Genomic DNA, 18,974 nt, shown 5'->3' on the forward strand with positions numbered 1-18,974 from the left:
TTTAAATTATTCTTATTTTATATATAGTTTAATTAATGTAAATTTATTTTTTATATTTTTAAATATTATAATTTTATATATAATTTGAATATTATAATTTTACTTTTTAACTTTATTTTTTTATTACTTTCTTAAAATTTGACTTGTCTTAAATGTGGTAATTGATTGTCAAGAGAAATATGTAAAGTCATGGATAATCAATTTTGAAAATTTGATTATTACCATTTATATAATTAATTGATTATTTAAATTATCTTTATTTTATATATAGTTTAATTAATTTAAATTTATTTTCTTATAATTTTAAATATAACTTAAATGTTATAATTTTATTTTTAAACTTTTTTTTTTTACTTCTTTAAAAATTTGACCTATCTAAAATGTGGTAATTAATTATTAGGAGAAATATATAAAGTCATGTATGGATAATCAATTTTGGAAATTTGATTATTATTATTTATATAATTAATTGATTATTTAAATTATTTTTATTTTACATACAATTTAATTAATTTAAATTTATTTTTTATAATTTTAAATGTCATAATTTTATTTTTCAACTTAATTGATTATTGTCATTTATTTAATTCTCCTTTTTCCTATTGGTCTACTCCAAAGATGTGCTATATGTTGGACTTGGGGAAATTAAATACAAATTAAATTTGTGTTTTGAAAATTATGTTAAGTAAGATTCGGATTGTGTGGCAAAACGTGGGAAAAAAAAGAAACTTAATGGTGACATGTGATTTGATAAATTAAGAGAAATTAGAGAATTTGAAGAAAGAAAAATTAATAAAAGAAAACAAATATCTCTCTCTCTCTTCTTCCTCTTCATTCCCGTTCAACACTTCCATTTCATCTTTTCTCCTTTCTCAATTTTTCTTCTTAAATTTTCTCTTCTTCTTTAATTTTATTTAGTAAATTTTAACTATATTTTTTTTATCCAGTTTGGTCTTCTGGTGTAACATAGCACCACTATTATGTCAAGTGAGTGATATGAATACAACTAAGAAAAATTAGACCTTGAGGGTTCGTGTGGTACGCACATATGAGACAAATACACGTGAAATTTTTTAAAAAAAAATGTCTACCATTGAATTAATACATATTTTAGAATAAAGAGGTTGATTATCGTTTATTCTTTTTTTTTTCCTATTATCGTGTAATTTTTGTATTTTTTTACGCATTGCTTATTGTATTACATGTTAATTTAGGTTTATTTTTTACATGATTTCGGAATAGAGTTATGTGCTTTTTATTATTCGTCAACCCTTAAATGTATATAAGGAAATCTTTCAAAATTTGTAATCATTTTGTTGTATTCTCATGATTGTAACATGATTATTTTATTTATTTTTTACTTCTTTATTATGATTTTTATTTATTGTAACTATTAAATTATATAACTTTCGTTTTAACGATTTTTTTTTTTTTTACAATATGTGATCCACTAGTATATATATATATATATATAGTAAGTAATAAACTCTTCTTTCAATCATGTCCTAATAAGGTGAAAAAAAGCTATTATTACTACATTTGTAATAATAGCCTCCCAGAAAGACTGCATCCACCCACTGTGGGTTTCAAAGCTATATCCATGATAGCCCGCCCCCTCACATGCGTGGACTTCTATCCATGGTCCTTGAACCGGTTCATCCATGGCTACCCAAGATAATGATTGAAAGGTTTGGTTTGATAATACTGACGTGTTCTGTCTCCCATCTGGGTGGGTGTTGGATCCCATCTTCTCTACTGTAGGTGATTTGTGTTACAGTGTCGGTTTCTTATGGCTAAAAAAATCCATACATGGTGAGGGGGTGAGCGATTTCACCTTTTGAATAAAAAAAATCCAATAACCATAAGGCACAGGAGGATAGTACTTACCAGTTATATCCCCTCATATCTCTTCACTTTTCATGAAATAGTGACAGGAGACAAATTAAAAAAAAGAAGAAAAGAAAAACCCAAATGGGTTGTATTCCAGAGAGAGAGAGAGAAGAGATGTGTATATCTATAATGCATTCTTCTTACTGCAGAAATCTTTTATGCATTTGAAGTTAAAGACAGAACAACTGGAAAACAGGACAAAAATAGAAGATAGAATAAGACTGACATTCCACTTGGTTGAAATGTTTACACACACAGACATATATATAACAACCGTAATAGCAACTGGTTAAGCTAATTAATTCATTTGTTTTTGGCTACTACACCACCATCTACTTAATTGGCCTTTTCCGTTGTCTCACTAGCCGCGGCGCCGGAACCCTTTCTGCCGCCATCGGTTTGTGGCGGCTTACCGGTGTCCTGCGGCGGCGGGGGCGGCTTCTGTCCGGAACTACCACCTGCCTTTTTTGGTGCAGCACACCTAGCACCCAAAACAAATTAGTTAAAGATGAAGCAATTACCAAATACAGGTCCGAATAAAGATGAAGATTTTGCATGAAACAGCAACGCTACTTGATCCAAAGAAATATATATAATTAATAGAGAACTAATTAGAAGGGTCCATAACTAATTAAAGGTGAAGATTTTGCATGAAGATGACTGAAGAACTAAGTAATTGATTAAAGATCTAATTAGAAGGTCAATGATTAATTACTTACAGGACCATAATCCTTCTGAGCTGCTGGAAATCAGGCTTGGAAGTAGGCATCAAGAGCCCCAAGCTGGGCTTTGCCCTCGTTATCATGAAGCTGCCCAGTTGAGCCATAGTTTTTCAATTCAACTTACAAGCTATATGTATACTTGGTGGAGTGAGTCTGGTTGCAGTTTGATAATATATATATATATATGGTGGTTTGCTGAGACGACAGCTTGTCCAGCCAAGGCCAAGATGCAATCATCAATTACTAATAGCCGCCAGATGAGACCAGATTTTTCACTGCTTTAATTATGCGGTGGGTTAATGATTCACGTATATAAAAATATCACGTTTCCATATATTTTATTAAGGTTGGTCCCATTGACTGGAGTAGCATGACACCGAGAAATTAAACATTTGCATGTGCACGTGATTTTAGACCAACTCAATTATATCGTAGCAGCATGCACTTGGTTCCATTCAAGTCAAATCTTGGCAAATTCATCCATGATCATTTGGTTTAATTAGTTGCAAAACTTTTAGTTTTGTTGATTTATACTTTGATAATTTCACTAATTGAATTAGTATGTAATTGATTTGAAACATCAATGATTTGCCATTTGAATTGGTATGTAATTAGTATGCATTTGATTATTCACGATTTAATGTTGATCACAAGAAAATTCATACAATCAAAGTTAATAAGAAATTAACTAGATAGAAGATTGGCTAAAACTAACTCTAGCGAGACAATATCAAAGGCATTAAGTCAAAGGCTTAAGGGATAACGATCATGAGAGGAAAGCCTGTAATGGATGAAGGGACTACTTAATTAAGTGTAACTTAATGAACTCTATGTAAAGGTAAGAGAATAACTTTAAAAGATCGAGAACTAATTAAAGATAAAAATAACTTAAATAAGTTATTATCTGCAAATCAAACAGGCCTCTTCTTATAACAACTTTTTCAAATAACGATAAGGCCAAATGCCAATGAAGCCACCAAAGCCAATAAGAAATCCCAATCCCTTTGATATAGAGAAATGGTACAAATATTAATAGAAAAGAGTCTCACTCACTGGCGTGAAAATTTTAAATTTTTAAATTATATCATGATGGTCTCATTTGTAACTCAATAAATACTTAATATCTTTTCACTGTTAATTTTTAGAAATTATTTTAAAATATTAATGCTTTTAAATCTATATAGGGACTCCTACCTTCACACCAATCTCACAATGATAATTAATTATCAATTGCTTTATTTATCTTATTTATGTATGTAATTATTTTGACAGCCCAACAACCCTAAAAATGATCATAACAATTCAGTAGAGATTAGAGAAAATCTCAATAAATTATTTGTCATTACTGTAGAAAATCTCAATATATATATAGTTATATATATATAACACAGAAAACAGAAGAGATGATTGACTGGCATTCCATTGTTGATGTGCCTGTCTAAGCAAATCCCGCGACCTAATTACACTGCTTCTACATATTTAACACTAATTAAGTACTGGTTAAGTTATTAAGCTAATTAACTAATGCTTCTACTTGATGATCAGTTGTTCGAGCTTTGTACTCCATCAATTTGGGCATTTCCTTCCCCATTCACGGCGCCGGAACCGCCCTTTCTGACGTTTTCGTGGTTTTGTGGAGGGTTTCCCTTATCTTCCGGCCGCTTCGCCGGCTGACGTCGACTGCCTGAACCGGAATTCCCACCTCCATGTCCTGCAGGTGCAGCACACCTTGCGCCCACAAGAACACACAAATTCAAAACAGGTATAATTGCTTTTTTTGCTTCCGCCTCTAATTGTATCTTTAATAATAATTTATTAAGCTGTTACAAAATATATCAGAGGCACAAAGTATTGCATTTAGCTAACTGTTAATCATCTTTGGGATGAGGTTCAAAATGGAGGCCGGGAAGGATGATCGATCATCTTTCTCAGGGGATGATGACTGAACTAATTTTAAGTGAATAGTGAAGTAAGAGTTAACTATACTTACGGAACTATAATCCTGTTGAGCTGGTAAGGTTTGGTAGGCATGAGGACCAAGGCCTTTGCCCTGATGATGAAGTTGCCTAGTTGAGTCATCTATTGTTTCTCAATGTATAGAACTATAATCACAAACTAGCCTTTGTGTGGCCTAATTGAGGTTGCCAGAGGCATCATATATATAAGCATGACAAAATTAAAAACTTATCTTTTTTCTTGCCAACTACCCATTTTACTGCCGACAATATGAAAATTTTTGACTGTCCAATTAATGTTGATGTAATATTAATGTCCAATCAATGAATTGGGGCGACGACTTATCAATTTTGCCTTCTTTATTTATTTATCTACTTTTGCCATGATAATGGTGAGATATGAACTGATCAATTATAGCCTACTTTTGGAGTCTTCTTGGCTCACATGCAACACAATTGTACTTATGGCATGCGATCTCCATCCCAATAATTCAGCACCTACTGTATTTGATAAATGCTACCTTTTTAAAATAATATTTTTAAAATAACGAATTTTAACAGTAACAGTAAAATTATCTCTCAGCTCAAATTGTATAAATGGGCTATTTATGAGCTAAATATAAAAAGGGGTAAAAATTAATAATATTTTATAATTATTAAAAGTGAAAAATTTCGTAAACCCAGAAATTATTGTTTAATGAATTGGAGGCTAAACTTTCCCAAGAGGGTGGAATAAAGTATTGAAATAAGCTGCTTAACATTTTGGACTGCTTTTCAATTATCACAAAGAGGCAGAGCGATCACTTTACTGAATGATGAGAGGGCACCATTACCTGGAAGGCAATATAAGCTTTTTTTTATCATTTTGGACTGCTTTCCCATCACCAATAGGCACTGCTCTAAAGCCTCAAAAATCTGTCAAAGTTGAAGCACAAGACCTGGAACAGAATATTGAACAAGTAACAGATGTTGAGGACTACTACTTATCCAGAGAATAACTGTAACGATTGGGTAATGGATGTAGGAGTTTATTAATATTTTATTTATAAATATTTAAAATTTTATCTCTATTAAATTAAATATGAAAAATATTTTTTGTGACAAAATGTATATAAGTAAATTATATATTTAATTTAATAGATTGCATTTTGAAATTGGGTTGAGGCCGAGTATAAATTTTGTTACTTTTGTTGTGATTTATGGGAAGTGAAGTTGTAAAGCTCATTGGGCTATTTTAATTAATTGGGCCGTTGATTTGGACTTAGGCCATGTGTATAAAATGTGACATTATAATTAAATAAAAATGAGAATTTGTGATAAATGACAAAAAGAGATATACTTTATGAAAAAAGATGAGGGCAAATGGGAAAATTCATAATTGGAGAGATTCAAGAAATGGAAAATGAAACAAATTACCAATAGTGGCATAGATATTTGATGGTGTATGCATGCATTAGGAGGGGCAAATTAGTAATTAGCCAAAGAATGGTTGGAGCACTGATGGTAGCCCATTCCTCCCTATGCCTTCTCTTTTTTGTTTGTCTCCTCTTGCTCTCTCTCTTTACTTTTCTCTCAATTAACTTCTTCTTCTTCTTTCATATTTTTCTTATTACTGGGAGCTTCAAGATTACAACTTTGGGGGTTTCTTCTTCAGTTCAAGCATCATCAAAGGCTTGCACTTTTATTTTATTTTGTGCAAACTTTTCTTTTTTTTTCATTACGACATTGAAATGTTTCATGGTTCTTCATTTTCTCATTGTTAAAAATTATTTTTGGTATCAGTTATATATTTTCTTCAAATTGTATGTCATGTCAAAACTTTGGTTGGGTCTTGTTGTTAGTCTCGTTGGGACTTATTCATCCCATTTTTCGTTCAAGAAATAGCATTTGTGGGTTAGAAAGCTAGTGGTGGTCATTTTGGGGTGTTTTGGGTCTGTCTCATGCGTTCTATGTTTCAACTTCTTCTTCTTCCATATTTTTCTTATTACTAAGAGCTTCAAAGTTACAGTTTTGGGAGTTTCTTCTTCAGTTCAAGCATCATCAAAGGCTTGCACTTTTATTTTATTTTGTGCAAACTTTCCTCTTTTTTTTTTCATTACGACATTGAAATGTTTCATAGTTCTTCATTTTCTCATTGTTAAAAATTATTTTTGGTATCGGTTATATATTTTTTTCAAACCGTATGTCATGTCAAAACTTTGGTTGGGTCTTGTTGTTAGTCTCGTTGGGACTTGTTCATCCTATTTTTTGTTCAAGAAATGGCATTTGTGGGTTAGAAAGCTAGTAGTGGTCGTTTTGGGGTGTTTTGGATATGTCTCATGCGTTCTGTGTTCCAACTTCTTCTTCTTCTTGTTCCATATTTTTCTTATTACTGGGAGCTTCAAGATTTCAACTTTGGGGGTTTCTTCTTTAGTTCAAGCATCATCAAAGGCTTGCACTTTTATTTTATTTTGTGCAAACTTTCCTTTTTTTTTTCATTACAACATTGAAATGTTTCATGGTTATTCATTTTCTCATTGTTAAAAATTATTTTTGGTATCGATTATATATTTTCTTCAAACCGTATGTCATGTTAAAACTTTGGTTGGGTCTTGTTGTTAGTCTCGTTGGGACTTGTTCATCCCATTTTTCGTTCAAGAAATGGCATTTGTGGGTTAGAAAGCTAGTGGTAGTCGTTTTGGGGTTGTTTTGGGTTTGTCTCGTGCGTTCTGTGTTCTAACTTCTTCTTCTTCTTCTTCTTCTTATTCCATATTTTTCTTATTACTGGGAGCTTCAAGATTACAGCTTTGGGGGTTTCTTCTTCAGTTCAAGCATTATCAAAGGCTTGCACTTTTATTTTATTTTGCGCAAACTTTCCTTTTTTTCTTTTTCATTACGACATTGAAATGTTTCATGGTTCTTCATTTTCTCATTGTTAAAAATTATTTTTGGTATCGATTATATATTTTCTTCAAATCGTATGTCATGTCAAAACTTTGGTTGGGTCTTGTTGTTAGTCTCGTTGGGACTTGTTCATCCCATTTTTCGTTCAAGAAATGGCATTTGTGGGTTAGAAAGCTAGTGATGGTCGTTTTAGGGTGTTTTGGGTCCGTCTCGTGCGTTCTGTGTGTGTCAAGTCAACTAATTTTGGGATTTAATCGACTCACTAGAGGCTAATTTTTCTCAAATTTTTGTGTCAGCCCTCGGTCCAGTCAACTAAGCTTTAGTCAACTATCCATTCCATTAGTCGACTATTCTCTTTATTTTAACTCTGCGCACCTTATACTCTTTACACCATAACTTTTTGTCCCAATATCATAATTAAGATCCATTTTTTTTTTTTTTTGTTGTTGTTGTTGTTGCGACCCTAACTTGATAAACTTCGATTTGGTATACGATTTGATCCATTTGAAAAACTATTGAGCCTTTGGGCTTCCTTTGAATTATATGCTTGATTTGTAACTTTCTCCTTCCTTAAACTTCGTCCAATCTTTAATTTTAGAAATGAATACTTTCACCTTGACCCTGATTACCAATATTATCAAATAATTACCCTTAATTGATGTGGTAAACCCTATTTAAATGTGAATTGTGTAAAATGGCCAAGAACCTTAATGGGCAATAATTGCGTGTGTGTGAATGTCACTTGTTATAGCATTGTTTGTGGTTGTGTTGCATGGCGCACATTGTGATACTATATTGCTTCACATTATGATGGTAGGTCATGAATTGCATTTATTGGAGAGTCATGCTTTGTATGTGTTGGAAGTGTGAGCATTGACATGACACGGTTGGCCTGTGAGTGCTAACTTGTGTATGTTAGGCGAGCATATGCATTAGAGCATTCATGTATGTGAATTCCTATGTGGGTGTAGCATGGCCTGATGCTTGATTTATGGGGGTTTTGTCATCATGTTAATGTTGCAAGAGCCATTACATTCCTTATATGTTGCATTGCATGGGGGATATTGGACTCGGGTATCGTATACTAGCCAATGGCTGGGGGGTATTGGACTGGGTACCGTGTACTAGCCAATGGCTGGGGGGTATTGGACTGGGTACCGTGTACTAGCCAAAGGCTAAGGGTACTAGACGAGCAATGGTGATAGGTGTGATATAAGAGTCGTGGGCTCATATTATTATTTTGGTATCCTGCTCTCAACTGTTAGCAGGTTTGTATACCGGTTCTTGGGTGCCAGTGTTTGCATTTTATGTGGGCCTCAAAAACCCTATGTGTGCATCTATGCATTTATGTTATGGTTAGGTATCGTGTTATATAACCTCATGGCATAGATTGTATGTCGTTTATGTATATGAGACTAGCGTGTGTTCCATATACGACATGATATGCATGATGTTCAAGGAAAGTATGGTCGTACCCATTTTTCTGGTGTTTTTATACACTTGTCGAGCCTTATAGCTCACCTTGAAAAATGTGTTTTAATAAAAAGATAAGAAATGGTATTTCTATGAGGTTATTGTTATTAAGTGTAAAAGGCATAAACTCAGTCGATATCTATATGTCGACTAATGATTTTCTTTTAGTTCTAACTTATTCATGTCTTTATATATCGATCTATTGGTGATTTCCTTTACTATATACTTACCAAGACATGTGGCTCACTTTATTTCTTTTGTCATTCCAAAAAATGGAAAGATAGATATTTAGAAAGAATTCTGATTAGATGTGTACAGAGATATTCTAGTGTCAAGATCCGTAAGTGAAATTTTGAAGACATGAGTAGAGAGTTTCATTTTGTATTTAAAGTCGTAATGCCCTTTTATTTTAAAAATGTATTGAGTGGTAAACCCAAGATGATGATGTAAAAAATGTTGTAATAGTTATTATGGCTCCTATTGATAGAGAGCAAATAAGGAAATGAAAAGAAAATTTTGGCAAATTTTGAGTTTTTTTTTTTTTTATCTATATCTATTTTAAATGGACATTTTATCGGATTTCCTATATTAGTGGGAAAATTCGAGAATGGGCCTTGACAAGAACAATGGGAATTATCCTCTCTTGAATTGAAGGAACATTTTCAGAGTAACAATACAATTTTCTCAGTTCCTCCATGGAGCAGCATTGAGTTTTGCCCAGAATAGGAAACATCCTGCCTGAGAACCGAAAAAGTTTTAGCTGTGTAGCAGGACAACACAAAGTTGAAAGAAGAAGCCTGTGTTTGTGAAGATCTTGAAAGAAGTAAACCATGCAGAAATTCAACAATCACTGTATCTAGTTGGAATAAGAAGTCTGGTCCACTTCGTTCAAGATCTTCACCAAAAAATAAATTGTGCAAGATTGTTGCAGTCCACTAAAGGGAGTATTCCCTGTATTGTATTACTTGTAAAGACCATCTTCATGCCAAGTGCCAACAAGAAATTCAACAATCTCCTGCATAAACCATACAGAAAACAACACGTCAGCCTCATTCCCAAAATGTAGTTCTTGAGAGAATGGCAAAAGACACAACTTACAGCTAATGGAATTGGGTGGTTGAAAGGCTTGCTAGATGCAAGTAGATCTTCATATTCTGTAATTGAGCTGCAAGACAAGATTCCAATATCATTTTCACTGAATAAAAAGTGTAACCAATATTTGTATAACAATATGTCTCAAATGCCCAACAATAATAATACATAACCCATTTCTTATATACCCATTTCTCAAGGTACTGAAGTCTACATTAGAAAATGTATATAGGACTTAGTCACAGGTGTCCATGAGTTGTAAAGGAAATTAGATATTAGTTTTTATGCATGCCATTTTCCTAAGGAATTTTTAAGGATTTTCTTAAGGCTTGAGAAAAAAAATTTAGAATACAAGCACACAAACACATTACATATTAAAAAGAGCCAAATGCACATTATAGATGCACATTGAAACATATCATATTCTTCGTTAGAATGAGATATTCTTTAAATACATGGAGACACACCTAAGAGAAAATGAAATACTTGCAATTAAATAGGGATCAAATTAGGACATCCTTAATGCATGAGGTTTCCCCACTCTGTGAGAGTTAGGAGAGGTCATTTGAGTATTTGACCTTACCCTTGCTTTATAAAGAAGTTGTTCGCACAACAAAACCCATGACCTACTAGTTCCAAAGAAGCCATCTTTCTATGCTACCTAGGTTCACCCTCTAAGCATCAATAGGAAAGGAAAGAAAAGCAGATTTATACCAACTCACTTACTCCACTCTATAACACCCCAAAATATTTTTAGAATATTTAGAGGTTTAAGAAAATAAATTCGGGTTTAATTTTCAGAAAAATTATTTGGCCAAGTGAGTGGGTCAAATGGTTTAAATTTATGTATACATGTATATGTATGCATGTACAATACATATATATAATAAAGTGTATATATATAATTAATAAAAAAAAATTAAAAAGGGTGGCCAGTAGGCTGACTCATGTTCCAGCCCGCCTGGCCCTTCGGGACATGATGTCCATTTCTATGAAAGGGACCCCACAGCCCCAGCTTGGTGCAGCAGCAGCAAACAGCTGCCCCTGCTCACCTGCACAAGGGGCTGCTTTGGGCAGCCCACTTGCATCGTTGGGGTTGGCTTGGAAGCCATCCCCCTTTGACTCCTTTCCCCTTTCTTTTTTCCCTCATGTGCATATAGAGACATTTCACAAAAAAAGGAAGGCTTAAAAAGAAAAAAATCAAATTTCCTCAAGATAATTGATTTCTTTATGAGGAAAATTAAGGGTCCTATAAATGGGAGATTAGGGGATGGTCTCCCACTTGAGGGAGTTGAAGCAAGTGAGAGAGGAGAGAAAATAGGGAAGGAAGGAAGAGAGAAAACTAGTCAAGAAAAGAAAAGGCTTGCCATCAAGGATCAAGGAAAAGTTGGGAGGCTAGGAAGAGCAAGCAAGATCTTCTCCAAAGAGACCCCAAGGTGAATTTCTCCCACCCACAAACTCTTACTTCGTGGCATTTTTCATGTTATGTGAGAAATCAATTTTGGAAATATACTCTGTTTGGCTTTTCATTTGCATCCACAATCATGTATGGCTATACTATTTTTCTCTATGCTGCTTAGGCCCGAGATGAAGTGGTCAGGGACCTTTCAAAAGGTGCTTAGGCTGCCGGTTGAAAAAGCTCATAGAAGAAGGCTGGCATTGTAACAAACAACATCACAGAGTAGAAACTTATATTTTCTTTCATGCACACATTTTATATAAATGTTTTATTTTGTAAGTTCCTCATCTAGAAAGTTCATCTTCTAACTTCAATTCATCCTCTAGAATATTTAAACTTTCCAAATAAGGCAAGTGGTTCAAAAGGGAAGGAAGTCCTTGAAGTGTAGGCTTTGGAAGCTTTAATATATTTTTTAGGCATGTCATGTTTTGTAAATGCTATACGTGTTTTTATGTGGCACCATAGAAGAATATACATGCTTTATTTTGGTGATATTAAGTGTATTAAATATGCTAAACTCGTTATACGAACTCAATTCTCATTTAAAGCACATTACTTTATTTTGTAGAAATATAGATGACTTTAACGTTTATATTTGAAATTGTAGTGACTTAGAAATTTATTCCAAGGGTTTTTAAAGATTTTGGATCAAGATGCTCGAAAAGTATTTCTTTTTCAAACCTGATATTTCGAAATTATTCAAAAATTTGGACTTCTTAATATAAGTAATGAATCAAACTAAATTTGATTCGTGAAAATGAGCGTACACACAAAGACCCCGCCTTAATAAACTAAATTGAACACAAGAATTTAAGTAGAAAGGCAAGGCCACTAGAGGTAAATGCTTAGGAGAATAATATCTAGTGAATTTGGGGAAAATAAATAATAAAAATGGAAGGTTAAGTGAATGAAGGTTTTGATAGCAAGATGTAAATTGTAAGGGTTAGAGAAGGGCCTTTACGGGAAAGGTTTTCAAAAAGAAAAAAAAAACCCAAATTATAACATGGAAACACACTCTAAAGACAAGGGTGTTTCACACTCAAACTTGATCAATTCTCAAACTTATAACCTTCAATATTTTATGAACTAACTTTACTAACTAGATACAACCAAAAAATAAAGAAAAAAAAATCATTATTTGATTCTCAAGAGCCATGCCGCTTATTTGAACTTCCCTCCAATAATTATAAAACTACAAACCTTAATCTCATTAGGCAGGATCAGCTATATAGATTCTAGCTCACCAACCATGAATGTTCAATGACCATATCTCTTGATAGCCATGTCATGCTTAAGAGTTTCTCACCAAATTTTCTTTATCTTTCTCTATTTCTTTTATTACAAAATTTTTCTCTGCCATCCACTCTCCTTACTGATGCATCTGTGGGTCTTTCTTTCCAATATGTAGAATGTGGAAAATAATTTCTTATTTAATTAATAAAATTCACATCTAATTATAAGTAATAGTTATTATATTGATGCATACATCTGGAGCAGATACATATTTTTGTTTGTTTTTGCATCATATATATATTTTTTTTTTCTTTTAACTTGATGGGTCTGGATGTTTAGTATCATGTTGTGTGGCTATACCACAAGCAGAGGAGAAGGGTTCAGGGGTCTGATTTGCATCCTCATATCTGACCTACTTTGATACTCGATGTTCAAGCATAGGTCAGTCAGCCAGTCTAACCATAAACACATCATTTTTCTCAGCCCAAAAATGAAGTCAAATATACTTATTCACTGTATTACCGTCAAAAGATTATGTTCAGCCAAACACTGACAATAGAATGAAAGTTCCTGCAAGATATTGGAGTACCACTAAATACTAAACTATGTTGGAACTTAATAGAATGGAATGAAGTAAATTATATGATAATCCCATTGCCTTATACATGACAAAATATGGCAGTAAATATGTGGAAAAGATAAAAAGAACCAAATACCTAGTTGGATTCTGTTGGCATTCTTTTTTTGACTTTTGAGATTGATCAGCCACCCACACTCTTCTACTCTCATGCCAAGCAATCTCAGCTGCATAGGAAGAGAAGATAGTTCAACTAAAGATGGAAACATATATAAATCACTAAAGTGGGATAAAATGGAGTAATTTGAAAAGGGTTAACGAAATTCTCAGAATTTTTAAGAAGTGATATAGATATATTTCTGATTATAAATTATTTAACCTGAATTTGTAACTAAAGGAATCTTACTTTTTTGGTATAGAGTTCCCCTAATGTGTGAGCCATACTATACTGCCATTACAAGGAACTACTCTGTGCATTGAGTTTAGAGTGGTGTAATGGTTTATTGCTTTAAAAAGTAGTCTCTTCCACATTGCAAGGGAACTAGGGAAGTCCCTTCTATTAGAAGTACAGTATAAACCATTTATGTTTTCAAAAACACTTGTACAGTACACGCAAAAACTAAAATTGATTTTATAGTGGCACCACACATAAATATAGGCACACAAGTTAAGAGTGCAGAAGTAAAAACAAGTGGACTGTGCATGGTATTTGTAACTTCAACTTCTTTTCTTTTTCCTCTTTTTTTTTTTTATCATGCAGAAAAATTGCAATATTTCTTCATAATTCACTCTGTTACTAGTTCACAGTGTATTTGAGGGGCCGAGGCCGAGGCCAAGATAAATTATGTCATGTTCAGAAATAAATCATGCTCAAGCTCACACAACTGTCTAATATGCTTTTTAAAGATATCAAAAAGGTCATTGATTGTTGCTATGAAACAAATCTAGCAGTAGCTGTGATGTGATGCATCAGTTTTAAGGGTATTATGAACAAAAGAAAGAATCTCTTATTTCCAGGAGATCATATAAAGAATTTTCATAAGGGACAAACCATGGTTTACATAGGAAGAATCAGGAACAAGTTCTTCAGCAGATTTCTTGTCTTCCTTTTCATTTTTACAAACTCTTGGACGCTTGCTGTCAGGGCCAGAATTGTCTCCATCAACATCCATCTTATCCAGGATTAGTGAACATTCCATAAACTGCATAAAACGGTCTGTACAAAAGAAAAATTAGAGAGGCACTTCCAGTGCAAGAAGCGACCAATCAAAAAAAATAACAATCTGTGATAATTATCATCCAAAGGCTCCATCCATTGAAGACTGATGAGAACTGTTGAGCCAAATTGCTCCAATTAACCTATTGTGTATTTTGATGTTTAACAAAACATAATTTTAGTAAAACTATTTTTGGTATATTTAAATCCCCTAATAGATTTTTGATATGTCTTATAGTGGATAACATATTTTGAGTATTATAGTATTTTGTGTATCAAAATGAACCAAGAAATGCTATTTGTTCTAAGTGGAATATTAGCGCGTTATAAGGGGACATATAAGAAAGTGTTTTCAATTTGAAAAACTATCTTCTTGTATTTTGATAGCTAATATTCAATGTTGTTAAAATAATTTTTAATAAATTTTTCAAGAAATAGAAAATATATATTTTGGGGGTGGTAAAATCGTTAAATCCCGAATTTGTTCTAAAACCAAATTTCTATTTTCTTATTGTTATGGATTTTGATTTTTTAGATATTTTTATTGAATCCAAATGGGGGTACTTTCTTATTTACATTTATGTATTAAAGTAAATGGAAGATAAATATAAATTGAAGAAAATGTGGACATTTACTTGATTGTATCACCAAGTAAATCTATTTTTTCTAAAAATCTGGACTGAGAGTCAACTCTTGGTGAGGAATAATAGTAAACTGTGTGTTACGCAAAGTCGAGGTAGTCGAGAGCAGGTTTTTCCCAATCGACTGTAGACCAATGAGAGTCGATTATCGGTTTCGAGAGTCGACTATGGGTGTCGCGGAGTCGACTGTCGGTTAGAACAGTCGACTGCCAAACTCCAACGGTCGGATTTTTCTAGTCGTTACAGATCCGTTGAAAGCTCAAATATATATATATATATCTTCAAGAGATTTTTGGAGAAAGCTAATGCACTATCAAGATCTATCTTTCTAAAGCACACCCAAGCTCTCAAGATCTCAAGAAAAGCAATTCAAGACCCAAGCATTAAAGATACATCATTTGGAGCCCAAGGCAAAGAAGAAGAAGTTTTCTTCTTATTGGTAACTCTTGTATTATTCATATTTGCCTTGTATTATCATTGTGTTTATTTCCATATTAGTCCAAGGTTGTTTGGACATAGTATTTATTGTTATTAATTGTGGATTGTGAGTGGCCTCCTAGAGCCCAAGTAATCTAGGTGTATTGTTGTATTAGTTTCCGGGGTGAGTTAAGGGGAAAACCTCAATGTTGTGTAAAAATTTCCTAGGTGAACTTGTTGGAAAATCTAGGTGTGGTTATAGTGGAACCTCAAGTGTCAAGTTAACCTTGAGAGAGTGGAGTAGGTGTTGGAGACACCAAACCACTATATATTCTTGTGTTGTTATTGTTGTTTGCATATTTATATTGTTATCACACCAAACAACATATATATTTATAACAAGTATTTTCTTTGTATAAGAAAAGCTCAAGAGTTTTAAAAGGGAAGAATTCGATAAGTTTTTAATCCTCAATTCACCCTCCCCCCCCCCCCCCCCCTTGCCCCCCCCTCTTGAGTGGCCATTGTGTGTCAAGGGACCAACAAGAACTAAATTCTAAACAACAAATGCAAGCATAACCCTCTACTCATAAGTCATTCTTGTTACCCGAAGTAACAACCTAGTTGTTATAACTTTCGAAGCCACATATTAATACAACAACTATAGCAAGCCTTAATCTCATTAGGTGGGATTGACCACATGAATTCTATACCTCCAGCAATCTATGACACATTAATATCAAGGCATGATAAATCTCATTATATGGACATTGCACCAAACATGTGCTCCACTCAGAACACGTTTCTTTCCAAGAAAGGTAATGTGTTACCATATAGTAAGAAAACTAAGACCCACCCAAAACACAGCCCAGCTATACTAGTGAATAATGATCACTTGAAGCTACAAACCCGGAACTCATAAGAAAATATACCAAGTACAACCTATATGGATCTCTCCTCGTCATTTTGACTTATCTAAGGTGAGATCTCATGATATTACGCTAGATTTTCATCTATAGAAGTAACCTGTGCTCTTTTTGGGCTTTCCTCGTTTCTACCTTACACTTGTTCAACCTGAATGATGAGAAATTTGAAGTATTAAATTTTAATTTTTGATACTAGGATTTAGGTTTTATTTAAATTTAGGAATTTTTTACTTTAGATTTCATTTTTATAAGATTTGTTTACATATTATCTTTTATTTTAGAAAGCTTTGTTTGGAGATTTAATTTATCATTTTAATTTTAGTCTATAAATAGGCTTAAGATGTTATAAAAAATCAGATCATTGACATTATTGATTTTGAATAAAAACTGAATTCTTCCCTCTGCTAAAACCTCTCTCTCTCTGGTCTCCTTCATTCTCCCTCTATGCTTCTTCCCCTAATCTCTTCTCTTCAATTTTTCAAAAAAAATTGGCTGTTCCACATCACTCAACAAATAACTCTTTATTAAGTTAGTTAATGGCCTCATGCACAGGACAAAATCAGAGAAATAAATTCATTTTCTTGTAACGAAGCTCAAATTGATGTGCTATTGAAAAGCTGCTCTAGTAAGATCCACTGCACATTTCAAGGGAATTCAATCTCTTGGATCATAAAGAAAGAAAAGTTAGTAACACCCCAATATCTAGAACAAACTTACACAGGGCCATGTGCTCTATATGAAATTCATCTAGTTCGGAATGTAATCTAACTAACTCGATTGCCTAAATCTCATTTGAGACAATATAGGGGGTCTGGCCTATTGTCCATCTGCATTCCTTGTACAATACAGTCCTTTAGTCCAACAAATTAGCCACAAAACCCATTATCTTGATAGGGTCACTGTGTATGCGAGATGACAAGAATACAGTTCTAATTCAGAGCCATCCGAAAACCTTAACAAAGAATCAAAGAAATAAAAATAGTGTGAGTGGGGAGCAAGAAAAAAGACTTCAAAGTCCCAACTATCAAACTACAATGTGGATTCCACAATAAGTTATTCCAACCCTTTGCTCTTAACATCGAATCCCTTGAGCAAAAATTCATTCAGTACCAATGATATATAACAGTGTTATTCAATCATGAGTAACCAAGAAATCACCAAGCGCATCAACTACAGATCAAAATATGAAAAGGCAAATGAATGGTAGAAATCGTCACTGAAAAGAAAGCAATAACAAACCCAATGTAGAAACCCATTATCTTGACAGGATTAATTACGCACGAGAACATCAAGATCACAAGATTGCATTCCAATTCAAAACCCACACATATCAAGGTACCAAGAAAGAACAGAAGAAAGACAAAAATCGACTGGAAAGCAAGAAAAACGAAAGGGGTTTACAAGCATTCACTCACTATCCATACCTTCGTTTCTTAATTCCCAACAAAGAGTGGTATCAGCAGCCTTCGGAGGGAGACTTCTTCAAAGAGTTTTTTTGAAATTCGGTGCACTCAACGTGACGAGGTGATGTTTTCAAGTGTGAACATACATACATACATTTATATATATATACATATCGCTCAGATATATGAGCGCTTTTTATTGGTCCGCGTGGCATAGATTATGGACCGGGCTGAATATATTGGGATCCATAATTTGTTCGGAACTAATAGCCAGTGGCCCAGGCCCAAGGGATTTAGGCCCATCCAACACGTACTATTATATTAAATTTTATAAAAATATTATTTTAGCAACTAAATTTAACATTAACAATAACACTCTACATTAATATCTTATACCGTGTGTCATATAAATGTAAATGTATAAGATATAGCTCTTCTCCTTCTTTTCTCTCTCTTTCCAATTGTCGACATTCTAAATCTAAAATATAAACTATCAATTTTTAAGTCATTGATGATTCTAAATTTGGAACTCCCAAAGTCTACTATGGGTCTAGTCACCAATGGTTTTTAAATTGCAACCCCATAAGCTTTGCTCTACAAAATTTTAGTCTTTGAAATCGTCATTGACTAATGGAATCCATTGGTCGATAATGGTTTGAAAGGTTAATATCTTACTAATACTTATTTTTTTATATTATTATTTTAGTTAAATTTAACTTAGTTTTTGTTTAATCGCTTTTATCTAACTTAACTAATTCACATTGTGCGCGCAAAAAAAAAATATAAAGACCATCATAGTAATTTTCAAATTACAAAAGATCTATGTATAAATAGTCCAAAATTACATGGCGTGGGAGTGCAATTACTACGTACTCAATTTAATTGACGAAATTAGAGTCCGGGTGGCCATGACGTCCTAATAAAAAGCAATTTTGATCATATAAAGTGGTTACTAAGAAAAAAAATAATAAGCGTAATATTAATTAGTAATTATTATTTTTAATCTCTAGATAATTTTATTAGTTGATAATAAATAAGTATTGTGTTTTAAATTATTTAATCAATTAATAAAATGATAAATTATATGAAA

At 33.1% G+C, this 18,974-nt stretch overlaps 1 protein-coding gene across 1 annotated transcript; it reads right to left on the reverse strand.

Annotated features, from left to right (window-relative positions):
- Positions 1-9,555: 9,555 nt before the first annotated feature.
- LOC127790535 (uncharacterized) lies at positions 9,556-18,008 on the reverse strand. Its single transcript, XM_052320086.1, has 5 exons — positions 17,906-18,008; positions 14,336-14,500; positions 13,424-13,511; positions 10,022-10,088; positions 9,556-9,938 (listed from the first exon to the last, which is right to left on the reverse strand). The coding sequence occupies exons 2-5, from the start codon at positions 14,490-14,492 to the stop codon at positions 9,885-9,887; spliced, it is 366 nt and encodes a 121-aa protein (XP_052176046.1). The 5' UTR covers positions 14,493-14,500; positions 17,906-18,008; the 3' UTR covers positions 9,556-9,884.
- Between the last annotated feature and the right edge of the window lie 966 nt (positions 18,009-18,974).

This window comes from Diospyros lotus, chromosome 14, assembly GCF_014633365.1.
Source record: "Diospyros lotus cultivar Yz01 chromosome 14, ASM1463336v1, whole genome shotgun sequence".
NCBI classification, from domain to species: Eukaryota; Viridiplantae; Streptophyta; class Magnoliopsida; order Ericales; family Ebenaceae; genus Diospyros; species Diospyros lotus.